The 24870-nt window shown below is 58.5% G+C and overlaps 1 protein-coding gene across 11 annotated transcripts in view; it reads right to left on the bottom strand.

Annotated features, from left to right (window-relative positions):
• IQSEC1 (IQ motif and Sec7 domain ArfGEF 1) overlaps window positions 1-24870 on the bottom strand; it is a 284272-nt gene that overhangs the window by 55470 nt on the left and 203932 nt on the right. Inside the window, exon 1 of one of the 11 annotated variants that reach the window (XM_072941952.1) lies at window positions 21543-21727. The exons of 8 other annotated variants lie outside the window; for them this stretch is intronic. Coding sequence is in view for 1 of the 3 variants with exons in the window: in XM_072941950.1 (XP_072798051.1) it covers window positions 1314-1378 (65 nt within the window). In the remaining 2 variants the exon portion in view is untranslated. Of the gene's footprint in view, window positions 1-1313; window positions 1670-15441; window positions 15563-21542; window positions 21728-24870 lie in introns of those variants that run through there. 2 more of the 11 variants (XM_072941951.1, XM_072941950.1) reach the window with 2 other exon arrangements.

The following is a 24870-nucleotide window of genomic DNA, read 5'->3' as shown; positions in this document are numbered from 1 at the left end:
CTCAGTGCTATGTCCCCAGCGCCTTGAGCAGGGACTGTACACAGCAGGCACTCAATAAACCACAGAGCCTTGGTGCTGATGAGACCTCAGTTTGCACCCTTGCAATATGGGAATGCGGCATCACAAGGCCAAGAGTGCAAACGGGTGGACAGCTACGTAAGAGGCTGTGGCACGTGTGGGATGTGAATACTGCGACCCCCATTCTCGGACTGATGCCACCAATTCCAGACAGCTGGCTCTGCAGCTGCAGCCTGCCTGGCCTCCGCCCCTGCTGCAAGAAGCAGTGGGTCCTAGGGAACCGCATCCCCACAACCCCACCTGGAGCCTCAGGCCCAGAGCCCCGGCCCCCGGGGTGGAGGGGGGAACACACGTGCGTCCTCAGTGCAACTGCCAGACACACACTGCAGAATTTCTCAATTCAAAGATCAAACGGCTGCAGGTGGGCTCCCTCCCAGGGGGCCCGACACAAGCCAAGTCAGTTTGTCAACAAATCCCCTCCGCCCTGCAGCTCTGCTCCGAGGGGCCTGCAGACAGCTCAGGGGCAGCTGTGCTGGTGAGCAGAGCGAGGAAATCGGTATTCCCAGCACATACGCATTCTCCTGCTCCCTCCATAAACACGGGCCCTTGGATGCTCAGACAGCCACCCACAGGCCCTGAAGCAGAACAGGGCTGGTCTCCCCGACACAAGCTCACCCCCAGCAGACCCCGTCCCTGACCACACCAGACACACATAAGACACCCCCAACGCCGCCAGCAGACCCCTCGCCGCTGCACTCAGTCACAGCAGCGGCCACGCAGAACTCAGCCTTCCTGGGCTCCAGGTGCCGCAAGGGACTCCCAGGTGGCCCCGCCAGGGCACACCCAGGCCACCTGCGTGTAGCCCCCCAGCGGGTTCCTGGACCCACCCACTCCCCCGGGGTCTCCCGGGCAGAGGCGACCCACGCCTAAGGTCCGGCATAAACAGGCCTGCAGGAGGACTCCCTGGCACCCCCGCCGGCCAGAGGCCTGACCCAGCACAGGCGCCCGCTGGCCACCTCCCTCTCACAAACTCCCGTCCACTGGCTGGCCCGCCTGCGCCGGATACCAACTCCCGTCAGTCTCTCCGCTGAAGTCCGCCGCGCACGAGCGCCGTCCCGACAGGCACCGGCGGGCGCGAACGCAACACGCCGCGCTGCGCGGGGTCCGCGTGCGGCCCCCACGCGCGCTCTCAGGGACACGGGCACCTTCCGCCCCGGGCGCTCACAGGCCCGCGGCCCCCGGGCGCCCACTCACACCGACACGCGTCGCACGGCCGCCCCGCGCGGGGCCCTCACCCGCTGTCAAGCTCCAGCTCCAGCAGGGACTGCGTCCGCTCCGAGTTGCAGTGCAGGCACCACATGGCGGCCGCGGCGGGAGCTGGCGGGGCAGGGCGCCCGGGACCCAGGCCCGGCCGAGCGCCGCCGACTCCCGCCGGCAGCGGCGGGACCCGGGGCCGACACCCGACCGCCCGAGACCTGCCCACCCGCCGCGCGACCACCTCGGGTGGCCCGGCCCAGCGTCCGCAGGACCCCGCCGCTCCCGGCCCCAAGTCCGAGCCCCAGGCCGGCCGCGCCCGCCCCGCCGCCGCCGCCGCCGCCGCCGCCGCCGCCCGCCTGGCGCAGCGCGAGGCCGGGCCGGAGGAATGTGGCCCGGGCGGGGGCGGGGCCGGGGCCCGGCGGCGGGAGGCGAGCGGCGGGGGCGGGGCCGCGCCCAGGAGGCGGGGCGGGGCCGGGGCGGCCGGAGGCGGGCGCTCGGGGGTGGGGCCGCGAGCAGAAGTGGCGGATTCTCCGCGGCGGCATCCGCTGTCCCGGCCCTCTGGGCCCTCCCGTGGGAGGACTGCATGCCCCCTCGACCACACAGCCCCCCAGTAGCCGTATGTAAGCACAACAAATACAAACCCCCAAACCAGCCAACTGTAGCCTACCTACTCTGCTGACTGCGCCAACCTCTGCCAATCCTGACTTTGGACTCAGTTTATAAAATGGGACCTTCGCTTTAATGGGTGCTGTGGTTCTGGGCTCGGAGGCCCCTGCCCCAGAGATCCGGGAGTGGGTCCCATCCTGAGGCTAGGGACACCCTTTAGGGGGCATTTTTGGTGAGGATCTGGTGGAGGCAGCTTCTTTCTCCCTAAACCCACCCAATCCCCTGCCCTTCCTTTCCTCACCCAGAGACAACTTTCAGACCCCAAGGCAAACTTAAAGCAATACTAATTAGCATTTTAGAGCTCTCTACTGATATTTGGTCCTCAAGACGACATTGTGATGCAGGTGGCATTATTACCCACCCACTTTCCAGAAGAGGAAACCCAGGCTCGGTTTAACTGAGTTACCTTGGAGAGGCTTCCCTCACCTCCACCTCTCCCAGGCTGCACAGCTCTCCCTGCCATAAGCAATCATGCTTGCTGGTCTCACTTTGCACTCTTATTTATCATCTGTCCTTGGGCTCCTTGAAGGTGGGCACAGTACCCAGTACCCACACTTGTCCTCCACCCACATGTGGTTGGGAGACACCAAGCAGAAACAGACACAATCCCAGCCCCACCTGACCCAGGCCACCCCATCTGCAAGGCCATCTCTGGAGGGCCAGGCAGATGGCCAGTCTGCAGGAGTCAGGAAGCTGCAGGAAGCCACTCACGCAGGGGCATCATCTTGCGCCCGGCTGCATCTTTCATTTGGAGGGGGTGGTGCAAAGGGCCTGATGAGGAGTGTTATTCCCAGATGGGGAAACGGGCAGGTGGGGAACACTCAAGAAAGAGGGCTGGGCGGGCCAGCTTGCAGCATGGGAAAGGGCAGTGCCTCCAGCCAGGCCTGTGCCCCAGGGGTCCTAGGCATCCAGTGCCCTCACAGCCCACCTCCACATTCCTCCCATTCACTTCTCATGTTTCATGTTAAAAATAAATAAAGACACAGAAGGGGAGAAAATACTTGCAAATCGTGTATCTGATAAGGGTCTAGTGTCCATACCATATAAAAGGCTCTTACAACTCAATGATAAAACGGCAAACAATACAAAATTGGCGAAGGATCCGAAGAGACATTTCTCCAGAGAGGATGTATGAATGGCCAGTAAGCATGTGAAAAGATGCTCAACATCGCTAGTCACTAGGGAAACCCAAACAGAACCACAGTGCGGCATCATCTCGCAGCCACCAGGACAGCTGGAATCAAGACGGGCGGAAGTCCTGCACACAGGGTTCTGGAAGGAGAAGACCTTCATTCACATCCTGCATCCTGGTGGTGATGGTGGTGGGAGGTGGGTGGGGGATAGAGCTGTTACAGCTGAAATAGTCCAGTTGGGGGCAGGGGATGGAGAACTACCCCAGCTTGAACTGCCCTCTAAAAATAGGCTGTAATACACGGAGCCAAGAGAATTCGCCGGCCCAGCTGCCGGAGCACTCCAGACACGGGCTTCGACAGCCGCACGACCCGGATTCTCCAAGAATTCCAGGCACTTCTCCAGACCCAGGGCCTCGCCACCCGCCAGGATAGTCTTGGCGACATAGTTCCGGCTGGGATTTAGAAGAAGGGGGTTGAATTTCCCTGTTAGCATTCGAACTGCCAGAGGATGGAGTCCTTGGAAACCAAATGCCTCTTCATTCTCTTGGTTTGGTTTGGTTTGGTTTCGATCTTTCTGCAAAGTGTGCCTTCTGCTTCTGTTCCCAGGTGACTGCTTTGCAGATGAATAATGTGGGCAGCCGTGAGGCAGGTGGGGAAAGGTCCGGCCCAGAGAGGCAGAGGAGGTCCCTTTTCCTGCTGGGAGCACTGGGTGGGGCAGAAGTCCTGCACGCACCACTCGGGCCAATTGCCAGCCTTCTGAGTCTGTTTCCTCAACCGTAAGGCGAGGCTCACGGGCCACTGTCCCCTGGCTAACTCACCTTGCCGTTGAATTTAATTTGTCAAGTGTTTATCAGCGCTGACTCCACGCCTGTCTCCTGAGGCACAGTGGGGGGACACTGCTGTGACACGAGCCCCTGGGTCTGATGAGATGAGAACCTGAAGGGAAGGAGCCTGTAACTCTGCCCCACTAGAGGCTCCAGAAATGAAGGGATGGTTGGGCTGGGCCTCGAGGGGTGAGGAGGAGCCTGTCTGCAAGGCTGCAGGATGCAGGAAAGGCATGAAGAAGTTTAGGCGCACTGCGTCTTGCTGGGTTTCAGTCCTGAGCTACCTGCCTTGGGCCTGCTTCACGCAGTCTGACTTCACCCCCAGCCCCAGGCTTCTGACAGCCTCCCTGTTCTCCTCTGACCAGACACGCGGCACCCACGCCACCAGAGGCCAACCTTTGCAAAGCCTCTCCCAGAGGCCTGCCCCTGGGAAGCCTGACCTGGTTCATCTCTCCCGACCTCGCCACCTCCCCACTGTGCTGGCTCACGGCTAGGACTTGGGTTTCGGCTTTTGATGTGACTTCACCCAGAAGGCCACCTTGACTGGCTCCCAATCCAGTCCGGCCTCCTTCTACACGCTCGGGGGTTCCTCTGCCCCTGCTCACCCGTCACACCAATGAGCCATGCTGTCCTGGCCAGGCCTGCTCTGTGGCTTCCCCCATGCCTACTATGGGCCTGGGCACCGAGGTCCCAGCAGCTGAATAAATCAAAGGCCAACTAATGCCTAGAAGGCAAGTACGGCTCACTGCCTGCTTTTTTAAATAAAGTTTTATTGGAACAGAGTCACATTCATTCAATTATGTACTGTCTATGGCTACTTTTGTGCTACAACAGAGCTGAACAGAGACTGAGGGCTTGCAAGCTAAGATACACCAAGCTCTCCACAGAAAAGGTTTGTCAGCCTGAAGTACTGAAGCTCCCCCATGGGATTTTGCGTTGGTTCCACCTGAACATCCTGACCATTCAGCCAAACCCCCAGTGTCCTGCCTCGGGCCCCGTGGACAAGACCCAGCAGAGCAGAATCCACATCTCCTAGGGGAAGATGGCGATGAAAACGCTAGGGCCGGTGGGGTGGGGGTACAGCTCAGTGGCAGAGTGTGTGCTCAGCATGCACGAGGTCCTGAGTTCAGTCCCCCGTACCTCCATTCACAAACAACAAAAACGAAACCAAATCCAACAGGGCCAGGCCAGGTGAGCTTCAGACAAGAAGGACATTCTCCATTAGGAACAGACCCTACAGAGCTACCCACCCATGTGCCAAGAACATTAGCTGTAACAGCAGACCACGGAGGAGGACACAGACTGCGCCCCTCAGTGGGGATTAGTTACGCAAACTGCGGCGCACGAACCAACGGAGCCCTGTGTTAAAAGGACGCACCTTCAGGAACAGATCTGAGACACACTGTGATAAAAAGTCCAGACAAACGTGACGCGCACACACAACACGACACATGGAACAAGATTATGTTTGTGCAGGATAATAGGGTCATAGACTGTTTCTTAAAGGAGCCCCAAGAAACAGGTATTGGTGGTTGTCTCTGGGAAGGGAACCTGGGGGTTCCAGAAGCTCCTGGAGACAGGCCTCTGCCGTCTAAGCTTGAGGTACGGGCTGGGAAGGAGGGAGGGGGGCTTTTTTGAACCATGAAGTTCTCAAAAATTTAAACAAGTGATTACTATTGCAGAGAAAAAAAAAGCAGTCAAATGAAGAAATCAATAAAAGACACAGTGGTCCAAGGGACTACAGGTCTTCGAGCACCTTCTGGGGGATTCCGAAGCCCAGCAGAGCCAGTGCGCAGAGACCCCAGGCTCCAGGCTGCACTTACGCTGCCTCTCAGGCCCCTCTCTGAGCAGGTCAGCCTCTCTCCCTGTCTGTTGATCACGAGAGTCCCTCTTCACATCACTGAGAGGAACACCCTGCAGCACCGCTGGGACTCCAGGTCTAGGAGGGGGCTCTGTGACAGACCCTCCAGCCCAGCACTTCATTCCACAGGGAACCGAGGTCCTCCGAGGGGTGAGGAGTGAGCCCTGCGCATGTGGCCAGGTCCTGGAAACAGTGCCGCTGACCCCAGCTTCCTGCCTCCCAGGCCACAGTCCCCCGCTGCCAGGTGGCACAGCAGGGACATGAACAGCCTGACACACAGCCTGGGTACGGGTGACCTGTGGGTCCCTATGGAACAGAACTTATTTGTATGAGCACTGGATGCGGTGAAAAGCCAGAGACACTGCACAGAACACAGAATTCCACAGAGAAGCCAGACAGCCAGGAATGATCACCTCCTCCAAGAAGCCCCCCAGCCTGGATCCCCAGCACATCCGCCACCCCTGCCACACAGCCGATGCTGGAGTGTTGTTAAAGTGAACAGAGATGGTGGCAGTGGCCACGGTCAGAACGTGCGCACCACATCCCTCCCCAGCCCGGCGGCTCCTGTGGGAACACCCCCCGCCCCGTCCCTCTGCTGGGTGCAGCCAGGTGAGCTGGACTGCTCGTCTAAAGCCCCAGGGACAGGGCCTGCGGAAAACAGACCCATGGCTTCTAAGTGCAGCCACTTGAGTTATGAGTCTATCAAGTGGGTGGGAAATGGCCACGCGTCGGGGTTCTTGCAGGATTCAAGCGGCCTGACGGCATCAGGAAGGCGTTCGGAAGGAAAGAAGCTGAACTGCCTGCACCAGCGATGGGCTCTCCCCTGACCTCCCCCCAGCCCCGAAACTACACTGCTCATCATACTCCCCATCCGGGCACCCTACCAGCCCCAGCACACATTCAGAAGTGCCCCCACTTCAGTCCCTCATCCTCAACCCTCTTTTCCTGGCTGGTGGCACGAGGAAGCCACCGCCAGGTCCTTGGGCGGGCAGGGGTGTGACCCGCGACGCTTACGCGGGTGGGCGCAGCCCTCCCTCAGGGATGGCTCAGGAAGCAGGCTCCAGACTGTTCCGGGCCTGCCCCTGTGCTCACTCTGTGCCGGCGACAGAACCCAAGCGGGTCTCCCTCCACCCCTTTCTCTGCCCCAGAGGGAAGGGGCAGGCCGGGCGGCAGGCTGGAACATACACCCCAGCTCCTCCACCCCAACCCGAGACCTCGGGCAAGCTCCCCAGCTTCCCGGGGCCTCGGTGTCTTCACCCACAAAGCAGGGTGGCCGCACCTTCCTTGCAGGAATGGTGTGAGGCTTGGCAACACCGCCTGTAGCTGTCCAGCCAGAGCCGGGCACCCAGGGCGCCCGCAGAGCCTGGCAGTGCCTCCCCGTCCCGTCAGGGCCCTCGTACCTGCCCTGCCGTCCAGGGGGCTGCATCCCAGAGTGGCAGCGCTCGCACCTGCAATCAAATCCCAGCTCCCAGATCTGGTGTGCAGTCCTGGACCCCAGGCAAGAGGACTGGGTTTTCCAAGCCCCCTTCCCCCTCCCTGACTCTTCTCGCCTCTTCCTTAAGCCCTGGGGGCGGTTTCCTCTCTTTACTGCTGGGACCACCTCTCACAGGGTGCACACCTGCTTCAGGCCTTTGACAGAAGTGATCACATTCAATTCTGAACAACCCTCCATTTTATAGATAAGCTGACGCTCAGAGAGGCTGAGTAACTTACCTAAGGCCACACAGCTAGTGCCTGGATGATGGGGATTTGAGCCCAGGTGCACTTCGCCCCCAAACATGACCATAACCATGAAGCTAGACCTGTGCCTTCTCCTCTGCACAGAGAATAACAAAAAGCAAAACGTCCCCAGAGGGCCAGGTGGGGCCAAATCAGGAGGCGGGCCCTGCCTTGCCCTCCCCTGCCCAGCCGCCCACACCTCCCCATCAGCACGCCTGGCCCAGGGCCAAACCCACTCTCAGGGCCCCTGGGGGCGAGGCCCCTGGGAGTTGGGGACCATGGAGTTTGGGGCTCCGAGCCGCACCCCCAGGCCTGAGGTCGGGGAGGGAGACAGACCCGCACGAGCTGAAACACGCTGCCCGTTCAGCCGCGGCAGGCCGGGTCCAGGTTCTAGGGAGTCTCGGGGGAGTGGTTCGCCCACTCGGCTTCACTTCACTTTGCACCTGAAGCACAGCGGATCGCTAATGCCGTGTTAGCTTCCCCGCTCCTGACTGCGCGCTTACAATGCCACCGAGGGCACGCCCGCCGGGGCCCCAGGGAGCCTCTGCTTCAATGAATAGATCCATCGTTTCTAACAAGTGCTGGGGACCCCTTTCCTGCAAACCAATGCCACCAAGCGCTCCGAAAACAACAGCTCCTCTTAAGGGGGTTAAACACCCCCCTCTGCAATCTCCTTTACCTTGTTGGTTTAAACCACACTGTCTCTCGTCCCAGTGGGAGGGAGCCTGCAACCAGCCTGACCAGGCTCCCGACCCTGGATTAATGGACGATGTGAATGAGTCTGTAACTGGGCGCGGACACCTGCGTTCCTAAGTGTGGTCAGCAGCTGTCCCTCAGGCAGGGGCTGGGTGTCTCAGAGGATCCAGAACACGTGAGTCCTGCCCTCGGGAAGTTCGGTGGGGAAGGGGCTGCAGGGTTAGCCCTGTTCCCACACGCGTTCGCACGATCCTGACAGCAGCTCTACGTGGGGCCTTCACATCTCAGTTTATCACAGAGGCCCCAAAGCCCAGAGAGGGTGAGTAATTTGTCCAAAGACACACAGCCCACAAGTGATGGAGCTGGGATGAGAGCCCAGGGACGCTGATGCTCAGTCTGTGTCCTTGTTCTCAGAGTGTCTTAGGAAGTGTCTTAGGAAGAGCAGCAACTGCAGTCTCAGCTAGGAGTCACTAGAAATGCAAATTCTCACCCTCCAGGTGATTCTGACACCTGCAGAAATGTGGGGATCTCTGTCCCATGCCAGAGCGCCAGAGTGGGTGACCAATGCAATCACGGATCGCCCTGGCATAGAGGCAGGAACGGCTGAGAGCTGGTGGGGTGGCCATCAGGGAAGGCTTCCTGGGGGAGGTGACGCCTGTGTTGGGATTTGTGGCATGAATGGGAATTCACTGAAGGGCACTCCAGGTAAAAGGAACAGCATACATGTGCAGTGTGACAAGACTGGAGGGTGGGGCAGGGGCTCCACCCCTCAGGTGTGTCTGCAGGGGGTGGAAGTCGGCAGAAGCAGCCTGGATTTACCCCCCGGCTAGTTTTCCCAACAACCCCGTAGCATCTGCACACCAACTGCTCAGTACTATTCTTCTTATCAGGACATGTTCTATCTGCTCCGTCAATGAAAAGCCAGTCTCACTGTGCATAAATTGAATTTTCCCATAAAAATAAATCACCCCAACCAAAACACTATTATAAAACCCTGCTCAGATCTTGTTATCGGCACAGAAGGCCTGTGCTTGAGGGTTGCTCTTTGTTTAAGACAGAGATTAGAGAGTACAGAGAATCCATGCTGCAGAAGGTAGTTACAAAACAGGAGGATGCGCTTTATATTCTGACAGGGAGTGAGCTACGAGATAGAAGTGAAAAAGCAAAGCTGGAGAACGCTGATCTGAAGTACATACGTACGCGTGTATATGTATGTGTACGTGTAACTGAATCGCTCTGCTATACACCTGAAACTAACATTGTAAATCGACTACACTTCAATAAAAAATAATTTAAAAAAAAGAATGTTACATTGGGGTAAAAGAGGCATGGGGGAAGAACACACACATGCACACACGATTCCAGACGCATAAAGTCTCTCTGGACAGAGGACACCTCTGGGGGGCTGGGGCTGGGGGGCTCACTGTCATGCGGTCTTTTCTATCTCTCACTCTTGAATCATGAGACATAGCACTTCTCATAAAATCCTGAAATTTAATTAAGCCTTTTCTGAGTGGTAAAGAGGCGTTAAGAGATACCAGCGCTGACCGGAACATGGGACTCGATGGACTCTCAGGGGCTGGAGGTGCACTGGGCGGGGAACAACTTTCTCCCCCGTCCGTGTCACTGAGCGCAGCACCCGGGGTCACCCGGAAGCCTTCCAGGCCCACCGGCGGCCTGAGTCTCACACTTCCAGAATCCCTGCTTGGAGGGTAACGGATCTGAGAACGCACTTTCTGCAGCAAGAAGCAACACCTGAAGCACGTGATGACTTTCCAGCCCTCTGAGGCTGCGGAGGGCTGCCTGGGACCCCGGGGGCCAGAGCCGGGCCTCCAAGGCCCTGGTCCCCTCCTCTTGGGAACAAAGGCTGCTTGCATCATGAAGACAGGAGGACAGGCCCCCAGGGAGCACCTTGTGCCTGGAGGCAGGTGCCTGCAGCCAGACATACCCTGATGCACGGAATCAGTCACCAAGTCCGGTTACTTAGTCCATCGGGAAACCAAGACCCAAGCAAGTGGCGTCAAGACTGGGATTCCAGCCTGCAGGCCCACGTGTGCGGTCTAGGGTGGGTAAGGGAATCTGACCCCGTGAAATACGAGCAAAGCTCGAGGCCCACACTGGGCCACCCCTGGCTCCTGGAGTGCCTCCTCACTGCACGTCTCTCACACAGCGTCAGAATTCTGGTCTCTCTGGCAACTTCCATAAATGACTGTAATTTATGTGTTAACAGCACAGATGCCAAGCTTTGCAAACCCCTGGAGTGTCAGAAACGAAATTTGTAATTACAAGCACACAACATTTGTTCCATGTCGGCGACTGGGCAGTAATCATTACCCCGGGTGAGGGTGACCCACACCCAGGCCAGCGCGGACAGGCAGCAGCGGGGGGGGGGGGGGGTGTGGGCTGGCGCCTGGGGGGTCTCCTCGAGGCCACGTCCTCTTTCAGGATCCCTCCTTCCGGGGGAAAGCTGCACCCGGTGGGCCTCTCACGGGAACTTGTCTGCGGGCACCCATGTAGGGAGAAGTGGGCACCCCTTCCGGGGTCAGTCCTGGAGGAACCTGCCTCCCGCCCTCAGGAGGGGCCCTGTTACTGGCCTGCTTCCCACCCTCCCTGGACAGGCTGGAGAAGATGCTGCCTTCTAGGAAATTCCCTCTCGCGTCCGTTGGCCAGCCTGCTGCAGGCTGCTTGCCCTCGAGGCTCTAGCTCCTGCCCCAGCCTCCCCCGGTGACCGCCTGCAGTTCGTGGAAGGGACGGCCTGGTGTATCCCGAGTGGCAGTGTCCCGAGCACAGATTCCGTGCTGGGTGCTCCAAGGGGCTCACGCGGGGTGTCTGCAACCCTCCCAGCCACAGGGAGGGCACCGTCCACATCTCACAAGAGGAACAGGGATCAGAAGGACCAAACCACCTGTCCAAGAGGCAAGATCGCCCACCAGACGCCGAGATGAGACTTCATACCTACGACACCCGAAGCGTGAGCGTCCGCTCTAGCACACAGCCTCTGGTCGGAAGGGCACTTCCCTATTCAACTCATGTTGGCTCCCCTGTGCTTCTGGCCCCCGTGCCAGGTGCAGGGGCGGTTCAGGAAAGGCACTTCCAGGCTCTGCAGGCCTCCTGGGTGCCTGGCCCTGGCTGAGACAGCAATCGTTGGGCACTCACTGTGTGCTGACGTCCGCCCACCCTGTGAGCGGACGTTCCATTAACTGCATTCCACTGGCTGAGCCTGCAGAGCAGAGATCTGGACCCCAGCACTCCCCTGCAGTGGATGGTTTCACCCAGCTGTCCCCAGGTCGGGCTCGGTGGCAAATTTAGATCAGCTTAAAATGGCAGCTCAGGGCACAGCTGATGTATGGTCCTCGGAGCAGATGAAAGACAGGGTTTTGGCAACTGCAGGCTGAAGCCACCGAACCAGCAGTCTGGGCACCACTCGGGCTGCAGGTGAGAGCAAGGGGAAGCGTGGACCTGCCCTGGCCGGGACCAGAGACGTCCCCAGCCCCACCTGTCACTGTGCTGGTCCCTGCTGGGCCAGCCTACCTGCCACCTTTGAGGGGCTGGCTCCACCTGCTGCCCAGCTGGAGAACTGCAGCCTAGCCTTCCCAGCCCCAAGCTGACCACATGGGGTGGTGCCCCAGTCTCCAGGCAGGTGCCCAGAGGGGCAGCTCAAACAGACTCTGGGCCCCACCCTAAGCTTCCTCATTCAAATCTCCGCCGTCCTTCCTGCACAACCTAAGACACCCTCCACCTCGACCCTCCTTGTCAGACATCGGGAGTGCAGCTCAGTCAGGGAGCGCAGCCTGGACTCAAACCCAATTTCACTGATACTTCAATCTAACAAGTCACTGGCCTGCTTCAAACCCTGGCTCCTCACTCCTTAAGAAATAAGCACCAAACTCCTTGCCACGCCCAAAAGCCCCTGTGGATTTGGACTCTGCCTACCTCTGCTCTTTCCACTTGGCTCGAGCCTCATACCCAGCAAATTGGCTCCTGCCCCTGGGCCTTTGCACATGCTGTTCCCCCCCTGCCTGGTGCTTACGTCTCTCTCTTTTCACCTGCTTATCCCAACTCCACCTTCATGCTGGGCTCCTTCAGGGCAGCCTTCCCTAACCTCCTCACAGGCCCGACTGAGCAACTCCTCCCTGCCCCTGGTCGATGCTGTTCACCAGAGTGTTCTCTCCTTCACTGGGCAGCTCTGGGAGGGTAAACATCATGTCTGTGTTTATTTCTGCTTATTTCCAGCCCCAGCACAGTGCCGGGCATAGACCACGTGCTCGAAAAATATTTGTGGATGAAATGAATGTCTAGTTTACATAAGTCCCTGTCCCAAAATCGACATACCTTCACAAATAAAGTGGCCCTGCTCAAGGGGCTGGACACAGGGGTAAGGGTCCTTCACCCTTGAGGTTTAGCAGGGATATTAACAGATGCTAAAGTGGAGGGTGTGCTGAGATGTCCTGACCAGCAGTAGCTAGAGTGGAGATGTGGACCGACCCAGGTCTGCTTTGCAACACGGCCCGGTTTCCTCTGAGGATTCACCAGGCTGGGTCTGTTCAAGCTGCTCACGCAGACAAAGGGTGTCTGGAGTTGGGCACTCACTTTCCCCTGGGGTTACCAGCAGAGTCCTGGAGGGAGATTCTAGAAAACTCAGCAGAGGAAGGCCACGTAAGTAGAGAGGAGACCCCACACCCAGGCACTGCTCCTTTGCCAGTGAGCACGCAGGGCCCGTGTGCGAATTTGTAAAAGGTGCCCTCTTCTGGTGGATGCTGCCTCTCAGGCCTGCGGGTTGGCAAGAGTGCATTCTTCCTTTGCCAACTGCTCTTGTGCAGTGTACAACCTGAACATCTGCACCCTGGCAGTGCCTGGAGCTCTGCCCCACTGGGTAACTGTGATCCACCGTCCCAGCCACCCTCCTGACATGGTCCCAGCCACCCTCCTGACACCAAGAGTAGGTGGACCCTACTCTTCCTTCAAGGGGGCAGGAGCCCTTCTGATGAGGCCTCGTAGTCAGGCATGCAGGGTATGTTGCTGCATGTAGCCACCTGCTGCCTTCTTTTCTCAGACGCCAGGAAGGACAGAGCCCTGCCCAGCCCGCTGGGAGATTTACACAGCAGAGATAAGACACCGGCGGGTCCAGGAGTCACAAAACCCACAGAGAACATGTCAGCAGACTTAGCACTGACTTCGGCTGCCTCGCGGAGCAACGGCAAAGCTTAACAGGGAGGCAGTGAAAACTCCAGCCCAGAGACCGGCCTTTCACCCAGGCGCGATGGCTGAGGGCTGCCTTGTCGGGTCTTAGAAGACAGACCCTCAGTCCCCTCGCTGAGGCCACCACGTGCCCCGGGTTTCTGCACTGAGGCAGGGGCCCAGAGCCAGCTCAAGGTCACCCAGTGGACAGCTGGCAGCCAGGCTGGGCCTCGGCCAGGTCCCCAGGCTCCACCCTTGCTCCAGCCCCAGATCTGCTGGAGTGGGGAGGAGGGGGAGCTGCTCTCCAACTGGGGCCTTCCCTGGGCACAGAGGGACCGTTCTTTGCTACTCAACAGTCCCCTGTTTGCCCCGTGCCAGGCTGCAGCCTCCCTCGAGTCCTGCTGACGAGGACAATCTGGTGCCAGCATCCGTGAACATGCCCGCCTGCTGGAGGGAGGCGGCCAGCAGGCTCTCCAACGGAGTGGGCGCATTTAAAGGCCCAGAGGCAAGTCACAGGATGGGGGCAGAGCCAGCTGCCGCCTGTTCTCTTTAAAATACGGCGCGGGGAACAAATAGACTCGGAGGAACATTTCTGACCAGATACCCACCCCGTGCTTTTCATGTCTGCTCTGGGGAGGGGGGCAGGGACAGATGCTGTTTGCATCGTCTGCTGTTATCCTGCTGAACCCGTTTCCCACCTGCCCGTACTTCCAAGCAAATATTAAACCCATAGGAATAAACACACACACAAAAGGCCCAGGGAAAACAGACAGGAGCTCAGAATTTCAGAGGACATGGAGAGCTCAGGTCTGACCTTCCCTGTAAAAACAGAAGCTAAGTCCCCCAGTGCCTGCTGGGGGTGGCGGTGTTTGGAAGCCCTTAAATGCACAGTGGCCTTTCTTTCTTTTCTTTTTTTTTTTTTAAGTTTTTTTGGGGGGGGGAGGGGAATTAGGTTTATTTGTTTGTTTATTTAATGGCGGTACTGGGGATTGAACACAGGACCTCATGCATGCTAGGCATGCACCCTACCACTGAGCTACACCCTCCTCCCAACGGTGGCCTTTCAGAGTCACCAGGAGAGGTGGGGTCTATTACTGTCACCCCCACGGCACAAACAAGGAGACAGAGCCGGAGTCCTAGCCACCAGCCGTGGGTGAGCTGGACCCCACGGCACTGGGTGGTGCTCCTGGCCCTGACTTCCCCCAGGGACCTAGAGTTCTCAGAGAGGCCCCAGGCGAAGCTCTGCGCCAGAGGGTCTGTGCCTTCAGGCAGGGGTTGAGCAGGGCCTGCAACTTCTGGGATCCAGGAGGCAGGCTGCTGAGATGCTGGGGGCCATCCTCCCTGTCCGGGCCCTGGCTGGACCACAGCCCCTCCCTGAGCCTCAGTCAAATGGGTGAACTTGGGGAGTGGCTGTAGCTCAGTGGTAGAGTGCATGCTTACCATGCATGAGGTCCTGGCTTCGATCCCCAGTATGTCTGTTAAAATAAATAATAAAAAATAAATAAATAAACCTACTTACCTCCCACCCCAAAACAAATACAATAATAATAAAAAATAAATTAAAAAAAATAAATGGGTGAATCTTCCCCACCTTGCAGGGTAGGAGTAAAGAGGACAAAGGAGGTTCCTGGCATGTAAATGGTGCTCAGTTCGTACCCACTTCCTCCCCCTTCCCTGCACTGGTGGTTCCAGGAGCAGGAAGGCCGTGTCCCTGGCTGGCTGTGTCCTACCAGGCCAGGTACTGGCTGCTGCCTGGGGAAGGGCACCTGGATCTGGGGAGCAGACTGGAGGTTGTCAGTGACCCCCCTGCCTAGCGGGCAGGCTCTGGACACTGAAGGGGATGCAGAGTCTCTTGGGAGACACTGGGCAGGTGCCTGGGCGTGGGTGCGTGAGCTCGGGGGCGCATGCATGGGGACCTGAGACCTGCCAGGTCCTTGCTGCAGGCTGTAACCCTCCACCTCCTGGCTCTCGGCTTCCCCAAACAGACCCGGCTGGCAAGAGCTTGGGGGGGACGTTTGATTTTCCAGACAGAAGTACCCAGAGCTGCGCAGGAAAGACACGGCCAGGACTCAGCCTGGCCCTCTCTCACCTTGTCCCAGTGCCCTGGCTGGGGCCTCGCTGGCCTCGGGAGTCCTCCTCTGTGGCCCACGGCGACAAGCTCCCTCAGCCCTCCCCCGGGCCAGTGCGGGTCCTGAGCCCTGAGCCCCTGCTTAATCCGCCAGAGCCCGAGTCAGCGCCAGCCGGACACGTGACAGCCCCACAGACCTGTTTGGCAGGAGCAGCAGCTGGGCCAGTGGGGGAGGGCTGTCTGCCCTGCCCTCGGGGCTGTCCCTGCTGGGTCCTCCAGCCCCGAGCCTGCAGTCCTGGGCTCCTGCCTGCCCCGGAGAGGGATGAACACAGGAGGAGGGGGACGGGCAGAGTGGATAGGGGAAAGGCTGGGACATGGCGGGGGTGTCTGTGAGAAAGGGACCCTTATCCCACCACATCCTAACATCAATTTCAGGCAGATTAAACATCTAATGTAAAAGGAGAATGCATGACCGCAGGATTGGAAAGGATTTTTTAAAACACATGCAACGCTAATAATAAAGAGAAAGACAGATTTGACCCCTGGAATTAAGACGTTCATCCCAAGATCCCAGTAAAAGCGAAAAAGGCAAGATATTTACAACATATTGAACTGATGAAGGATTAGAATCCGGAATACCTGAAGAATCCTCCAAATCAACAAGAAAATAGAAAGACAGTGCAAGACAGGCCCTTCATGGAAGAGGAGCTCCAAACGGCCAAGACACACACAAAAAACGCCCGAGCCCATCGCCAAGCAGGGAAACGCAGGCTGAACCCGTCACACACTTGCAGGTGAATGAAAATGACGAAGACTAGCAATGGGGTGCCGGTGGGGGGGGCAGCGGGAGGGAAGGGCACTGTGTGACTCTGCTCTGTGAAACTGAATGTACTTCACTGCCCAGTTTGAGACAGATGCTGGAGAGAAGGTCACAGGAGCACTAGGATGTGGGCAGGTTCAAGAATATGGCCCCAAACCCCCAAACTGAAGACACACTCATGTCCAGCACAGAGACTACATACATACATACATACATACACCGTGGTCACGGAATACTATACAGCCATTAAAAAGGAAAGCTACAGCTACTCATGACTTTGAACCAAAGAGGCCAGACCCAAAGCAATAGCTACAGCCTCAGTCTATTTATAGACAGCTCAAAGACAAGAAACACAAAACTGTGTTGTAAAGACTTGCTCTGATGGATGGTGAAATGGTGAGAGCAAGGACAGTATTACCACAACAGTCAGGGCGGTGAGCATCTCAGAGGGGCCATAGTTGGGGAAGAGCCCACGGGTGGGCAGAGGGCTTCTGGCCCTGGGAGGTGGTCGCCTGTGTGTTCCTCTTATGTTCCTTTAAGCTCCTGCACATATGTCTTCCCCCTTCTGTGTGACAGGTTGCATATCACATTTCAAACAGAAAGGTAGCTGTGTACGGCACATATAGGGGACAGGAGGGGACCCCAGCGATGACAACAGCACCACAAGGCAGTGACCTCCACACAACAGCCACCCCCGCCACATGGGACATCTGAACTGGAGGGGCTGATCTGCTGTCTCAACTCACAAACAAGAATCCAGGATCAGAGACAGGAAGGAACTTCCCCAAAGTGGCACAGCACATGGGAAGCCAGTAGGGCCAGGACTGGAGTCTCGGTCTCCCGGAGCCCAAATGAGGGTGAGGGGGCTCCTGTCCTCTCCCTTCTGGAAAGTCCTTCTCTTGCAAAGCAGCTTTAACACCACCCAGGACAGACTCATTCTTCCTGGCCCTTAGCACTCTCTGAAATTCTTTTCTTTGTTTGTTTACTTAATAGCTGTGGGTCTCCTGCCACTGGAATAAAAGCTCCCGGAGGGAAGGGCGTCTGCTTTGCTCCCGTGGTGGTAGAGTAGGTAGGTGCTCCGTAAATATTTGTTGGATGAGAAAATCAAGGGAGCTGGCATTTCTCTTTGGATCTTGAGGCCTTAGAAATACCTCGTAGCTTCTGGATATCCCCAAAGGAGAAAACGGAAAATGGCTGCATGACACTGACACACTTTCCAGAATTACCTTCACACCTGCCTTAGGAGGGCGGCCCTATCATCACCCCCCTTTTCAAGAGGAGGAGACTGAGGTTCAGGGAGGTCTCGGGACTGGTCCAGGGTCACGGAGCCAGGAAGCTGAGAGCTGGAATGGAATCCAGTGCAGAGGCAGGCTGGCCCTCAGCTGGTCCACACCCCTGAGCCCATGGGAACTGCTGCCTCGGCCCCTCCTGTCCCCTCCTCCCACCCCCAAACCTCACAACTTCGGAAGTGTTTTCTGGACTCTTCCAAACTCCTTCCTCTGTGGGGAAGGGACTTGTCCAAAGCAACAGGGAGCTCAGTTCTCTGACCTCAGCGTGGCTGACAGTGGACAGTGACCCCCATGCTCCTGAATTTAGCATGACTCTCAATTTCCTTGCTGCTTCACACCAAAGCCTCAGGCCCCTCAGCTACGTGCAAAAGCTGGTCCTGGTTCTGAATCTGGATGAACTGAATAATGAGGTGTTCCCATAATGCCCCTAGGCAACTGACTTTATTAAAACACCCTGGCACTCGCTTAGCATTTTTCAAACCTGTATTACCACCCTGATGGGTTTCACCAAGTCCTCAGACAATAATTAAAAAAAAAAAAAGTCATTGGCTCTGGGAGCCCTGGAACTAAAATGGCCCGCCAGGGCATCCAACCCAGCTGAGATCCAGGACTGCTCTGGACACCAAGCCTGCATACCTCCAGTGAGGGGAACTCACTACCCTGCTCCTGGTTTGGCTCCCCCTCAGCCGAGCACAACAAAGATTTACATTAGCCCCAGGCGCAGGGGCCAGCAGGTGCCTCGCCACTGTTCCGCCCTCAGGGAATTTGCAGAGAAGACAGTAAATTCCAACAGGACTGCCTTCCAAAGAGGCAGCGTGGGAAGCCCGAACTCACGGACGGGGTCGGGGTCCCCCGGCAAGCCTTCCCATCGCAGTCCACGCGGGCCATGTGGATTCACACGTGGAGCCCTCTGAGCACCCCTCTGGAGGAGCGCCACCCCAAGCTGCTGGGGGCCGCGGGCCCAGTCACGGAAGGACTCAGGCTGCAGCGGGCAGGCGGGCACAGTGTCCCCCGTGGGCCCGCAGGCCGGCGGACTGACGGCACTGCTGTCATATCCTGCCCCGAGAGCCTTCACACACGGGAGTGGATGGGCCTGTGGTTCTGCAGATGAAATGGGACGACATTTGGGACGCTCCGCGGTGGGGTCTGGCACGGAGCAGATGCTTAAAAACACCTGCAGGGTTTGAACTGCAGTCGTGCTGGGTCAGAAGGCCACATACACTCAGTTCTTCCAAGAGTCCCTGAGAACTTGGCCACCCGAGTCCTGCCTTTCCACGTTGGCACTTGCGGTAGCTGCCCTGACGAGCCCAGGGCGGTAGGGGGTGGGGTCTTGAAGTCAGGCCTACCCATGTCCCTGCACACTACTCCCCTCCCCTGCTCAGGGACAATGGGGCCCCTGGGGAAGGCAGAAACTCAGGGCAGACTTTGCTGAAGAGTCTGTGTCATCGATGAGTGATGAAAGATGAACAAAGCTTTCTGGGTTGCATGGCTGGGGTGTGCATCGCTGCAGGAGCCAAGACGGGGCAAGGGTGAAGGCTGGGTCCAGCGGGAGGGCAGGGGGCACTGGGAGATGCTGCTCCCATGAGCAGGTTGGAGTCACTTCATAGTGGCAGTGAACACCAGGACTGAGCAACGGCGGTAGGTGGGACCCGGCCTCATAGAGGGGCCTCCCCCAGTGCCTTCACCCAGCCTCTTTCACACAAGAAGCATTTCCTGATAGGAGCAAGCAACCCTACTCCCCATCCCTGGTTATGAAGGACTGAGGCCAGGGTGTGGGGGAGTGATGAGACATTTGGCAGCTCACCCACCAGAGCCCAAATTCCTAGCCTCCGTGACCAGTCAGTGCTCAGCTCTAGCTTGCACACCCCGGTGGCAGGGAGCTTACTACCAGAACGAAGGATGGCTGTGTTTCTAGAGATGCTCAGGTGCTTAGCACCCTAGCAGTTAGGACACTGGTTGGAGGAAAGCTGAGGTCCCAGAGGGTCCCAGTTTCGGCTTGGCCTTGGCATCCCCTCTGCACAACGGCAAGGCACAACTGAGATCATGGGTGGTGTAGTGGGGCCAGTGGAGAACAGGCCGCAAGGGCAGGCAGCCACGGGAGAGGGTGGCAACTCTGGTCATGAGACTTAATGTTACTTAATGTTTGCAAACTGTGCGGGAGCCAGTGTCCCCTTCCTTGTCCATCCACTGTGAGGACCTCTGAGGGGAACACCGATTCCCATGAGCCTTCTCCAGGTTCTTGCAACTCCAGGACAGCTGGATTGCTGGAGAGCTGGGGACAGCGGGGTGCTGTGTGACCTTGGACATGTCCCTGCCTCTCTCTGGCCTCAGTTTCTCCATCTTTATAGATTGGCCCTAAGATGCCCCCCTTCCAGTGCGGTTGCTCAATGGCTGGGCTGCGGGCACCCCAAACACCTCTTTGGGTGTCCTTTCCTGCCTCTGGGGGGTCTGGGGCTGCTTCTCTCCTCTCCTTGCAAACCCAACTGCTGAACATGGGTCTCTGGACACACATGGCTTCAGAGGCTTGGCCGCCATGCCAGCCCAAGTCAGGAGCCAGCATAAAGCTAGGGGCAGGAGAGGGAGACCAGAGGACACCCCTGTGCCATCTTCGTCCAGGGCTGCTCCCAGGGGGCTGCCCAGGCCGGCACCCACGCTGTGCGGGGGGGACTGACCACAGAGCGGAGCACAGGCTCCTCAAAGTGCACAGCTAGGCTCCTGCTTCCAGCGCAGAACGAGTGCCCCGCTGCCCCCACCAACTACAGAGCATGCCCAGAGTGAAAGGTACAAAGCTGACCAGGCAGAGTGGACTGCTGTGCCCTGGAGCCTCGTCTCCTGGACAGGCCCGGGGGAGGGGACACCCACTGTCATCTTTCTGCGCCGTTTGCTCCAGGAACAGATCAGCTGTGACAGTTTTGAGCCTGGCAATTTAAAGCGGCAACTGCCTGGCAGAAATTCGGGAGGGGTTTTGCCCATGACTCGGGGTACAGACTTGGAACACTTCTGCCAATCCACCCGGCCTACTCCCGCCCCAAGGGCAGCTGGTTGGGGCAGGGCAGGGGTTTCCTGCCCAGAGGTCCACGAGGGTCCCACATCAGGCTGGCAGGTGGGACACGGCGTCCTCATACCCGCAATAGCGCCGTCATCACTTCTCTAACCCCTGCGGCCCCCTTCCCCGTTTGGGACGGGGTCGGAAGGTCGCTGGGCCCCGGCCCCTAAGCAGCCTCCTACACCGACTCCGGGTCTGTTGGGGGTCTGGCCCAGAGGACCCCCAACTACAGACCGGGCCCCTGCCCACGTGGTGCTGGGGAAGAAGCCGCCCAAGGTCACACGGGGGGTCAGGGGCAGGACGGAACTCCGGGCCAGCCCTCCAGCCCAGCCCAGGAGCGTCTACTGCCTCCCAGCGAATTCCTGAGATGCCTCAACCCCCGGCCCGCAGGCTCCGGCCCCTGGACCCGCAGCAGGATCTCTCCGCGGAGGAGAGGGAGGAGGGGGCAGAAAAGGAAGGGAGCGTGTGTGTGTGGTGGTGGTGGGGGGAGCGGACAGCTTCCCCCTGCGACCCTCGGGGTCTGGGTTCGCGTTTCCCGGCCGGGGCGAGGCAGCCAGCTATACAGGCGCGGAGACGAACACCATGGGCCCCCCTCCCCCCAGGTCGCGCCTTTCGCGTCCGCAGAGCCGCGGAGGCTCCAGCTCCTGCGTCCGGGGAGCGACACCGCAGAGCCCCGGTTCCAGAAGCTGGACATCGGCGCCCTCCCCACCCGCCCCAGTCCCAGCGATTCGGGCGCCGCTGGTGCCCAACCCTGCAACCCCGCGGCCCGCGGCGTCCCCGCGACTGCGGCCTCGGCCCTCCTCCCGGGCCCGGCTCTGCAAACCCGCCGGGGACCCCCGCCCGGTTCCCGGGAGCTCCTCGCGCGTCGGTGCAACCGCAGCCCCCGCCGACCCCCGCGGGCCCCCGGCCCCCGGCCCCGGCCGCACCGCCCGCCGCCGCGCGCGTCCCCCGCTGGCCCGCCTCCTACCTCGCGGGGCCGCCCGCAGCCTCTGAGCGCGCGCCGTCCCCGCCGCCCCGCCGTCCCCGCGGCGGGCAGGAGCGCGGGCAGGAGCGCGGCGCGGGGGGGCCGGGCGCGCGGGAGCCTGAGCCCGAGCGCCGCCGGCCGGCGGCCTCCGCGCGCGCCGTGACCTTGGCGTGCGCGGCCAGTCGGCGCCCGGCCTCAGTTTCCCCGGACGGGGTGTGGGGGCGGGGGAACCGGTGCCGCCCCGGCCGCCGACGTCACCCGAGCCCGGGCCAGTTGAGGGCGCCCAGGTCGGTGGGGCCGCTGCGGGGACGGGCCGGGGCGCCGGGTTCGCACAGCCTGGGCGCGGTGCAGGGGCGCTGTGGCCCCGGCCTTTCGCTCAGACTCCCCAAGACCCCAGAGACAAACACCTAGTAGGCGCAGCTGCAGGTCGGTCCCTGGCCCCTCCCAAGGAGGACTGCAGTCCCCGCCCGCCATGCCCAGCCCCCTCCCCGAAGCCTCCCCAGTTCTCGGATGAGACGACTAAGGCCCAGAGAGGGGCAGACATTAGCCCAGAGTCGCACAGCGTGGCGGGGTGGGCAGGCGCCTGGGGCGGGAGCTCTATGTCCCCTCCAGGACGCGCGCTCCCGGCAGTTTGGGGAGGAGGGTGCGGGCCTGCCGTCGGCGCCCCTTACCCCACAGCAAACATTGACTGAGCACCAACTGAATGCTGGGGACAAGCCTCAGTGAGCTGGCACTTGTCGCGGACAGTGGGGTGGCACGGCACTGGACGGGGACTCAATCCGTGGGGAAGAAGTGGCGCAGGCAGGAGAGGCCGGGCCTGGAAGGGGCAGGAAAGAGAGGGTGCTTCAGGACTGTACCCAAGGGAAAAGCAAGCATGGAAAGGCGCTTTGCCCGGTGTGTAGGGCCCTTGAACACCAGATTGAGGAAGGCTCCTTTCGTAGGCAGCGTGGAGCCCCCGACCAGGTTAGAGCAAGGGCGCCAGCAGTCGGAGCTGGACTTAGGCCGCGCCCCCTGGTGGCCAGAAGGGGTGAGACAGGAGGCCGGAGGCGCGGGCTGCAGTGGTCCAGCAGAGAGGAGGCCGGGCGAATGATGTAATGAGTCAGGAGACTGGAGTCCCTGCCCGCCCTGCCACCCGTGGGCTGTGTGACCTTGGGCAAGGCACTTCCCCTCTCCAGGCTTCTGGAGAGGAAAGGAGCCTGATTTTCAGCTCTGATGTCCCATGACCCTGGATACCGGAGCCAGGTGGGAGTAGGCAGTGGACCCCGGAAGGAACCGGCAGATCAGAGGGGAGAGGTGGGCATTTAGTTTGGCGCTCTGTGCTGGACACCTCAAACAAATGAGTTGGAAGCTACTGTCCCAGTTTCACAGACAAGGACACCTCAACACGGAGAAGGTAAGTCAACCACAACCCCACCCCAGCTGCTAACTAAGTGGCTGAGCTGGGATCTGAACACGGGCTTGTGAGGCTGCAGAGGCTAAGTGGAGAGTCTGGTCACCTCCATCTCTTGCAGCATTTGTGCACATCTAAGGTGTTCCTGGGATAGACAAGGCCCTGGCGCCAGACAGAGACGCACACAGATTGCTCCGGCTCCTGGTGGGTCTTCCACACCCTCGTGGCCCCTTACTGGCGCTCACGGCCAACAGGACAACCCTTGGAGATGGGTTTCCAGGGCAAGGCATGCGCCCCACCTCCAACCTCGTGCTCCACTCTCCTGTATTGTTGGAGGTTTTGTTGTTAAACATTATGAACTGTATAATTTCAAAAGCTTTTTTTTAAAAAGAGCACTCAAAGAAAAGATTCTTCTAGTTTTAATAATTCAAGATGCCCAGAGAAGCTATGTCGTCTGTTCTCAATATCAGGAGTGAGTCACCTGGCTGGTGGGAAGGGAGCTGAGGGAGGTGAGAAGGGCCAGGGTTTTAGAATCTGCTCAGCCTGGGTAAGTCCCACCCCCTTTCTGAGCCTCACTTGAATTCATCTGTAAAACAGAACGACGCTAGAGCTCCCCGCACCGCCTCCCTTCCAAGGCTGCTCCGAGGACCAACGGAGATAATGTGCGAAAAGGCTGTGCAAAATGCACGGTATAAATATTTGCATTCCCAGAAGCCATGAAGGAAAGACTGATGAATTTAACACTATAGAAATTAAAGCTCTCTAAATGGAGTAAAACATGCCACAAAGTAAAAAAAAAAAAAAAAAAGGCCAATGGTAAACTTCAAAACGGCACCTGCAGCGCATAGGACAAGTTAACTGAGGGCATTGAAGTGACAGCCGATTTCCCTGACGCACAGCTCTCTCAGATCGATAGGAAACAGATGGCGAGCCAATGAGAACAAAGAGCAGAGGCTAGGAACAAGCCATTCGTGGAAAGACACTCAATCTCCCTTGTAATTAAATGCATATTAAAGAAATACACACCCAACCACAACATGCGTGTCATTTTGTTATGTCTGCCGAGCTGGTAAGAATGAACCACTGTGATGACGCTTCTGCTGCTGAAGGTGGGAGGAACCCACTACGTCCAATGCACCGGCCGGGCAGGTGCAAGGTGGCGCGACCTTTCGTGAAGGGTGACCTGCAAAGCTGGACAGCACACGGGTGTGAAAACACCAGGGCAGTGCCCACGGCCTTCTGTCTAAGAGTGAGCAAACAGAGAAGAGAAGCACCTTTGGTGGCCAGCAGTGGCCGGGGGAGAGCCGGCACGAAGACACCTCCACGGGCTGGGGCTTCGCAGTAAGATCTCCAGGAAGCGTTTCTGCTGAAAAACGCAGGGGACGGAGGACTGTGTGAGTTGCCATCCCTTCTGCATACATTTCAAAAGGTCATACATAGATGTGGACTGGAATTTCCTTATTTTTTTCCCCAAAGGATACACACACCCACAACCTGTTACGGATGGTTACCTTTTGGGAGGATGGTGGGGTGTGTGGAATGGGTGTGGGAGGAGCTTTAACTCTTCTGAGGATTAGCTGATTTGGAAAAAGTCACCAGGGGTTTTCTGGACACAGGCACAGCCTCAGGGGCCAATTCAATCTTTTCCTTTTCATGCCTTTAAAAAATGAAAGCACTGTCTTGATTTTTTTCTCTTTTTGCCTCCAGTTTTATTGAGATATAACTGACATATAACTTTGTACTCATTTCAGGTGTACAACATCATGCTCTGGTATCTGTACGTACTGCAGAATGATCGCCACAGTAAGTTTAGTGAACATCTGTAAACTCATAAAGTTACAAATGAGATGTGATGAAAGTAACTGTCTTTACTTTGTTTTGGGGAGTGATTAGGTTTGTTTGTTTAACGGAGGTGCTGGGGATTGAACCAGGACCTCGTGC

This window comes from Vicugna pacos, chromosome 17 (genome assembly GCF_048564905.1).
Source record: "Vicugna pacos chromosome 17, VicPac4, whole genome shotgun sequence".
Taxonomy (NCBI): Eukaryota; Metazoa; Chordata; class Mammalia; order Artiodactyla; family Camelidae; genus Vicugna; species Vicugna pacos.
The sequence above is the reverse complement of the archived record's forward strand: the minus strand, read 5'-3'. Positions and strand labels throughout refer to the sequence as shown.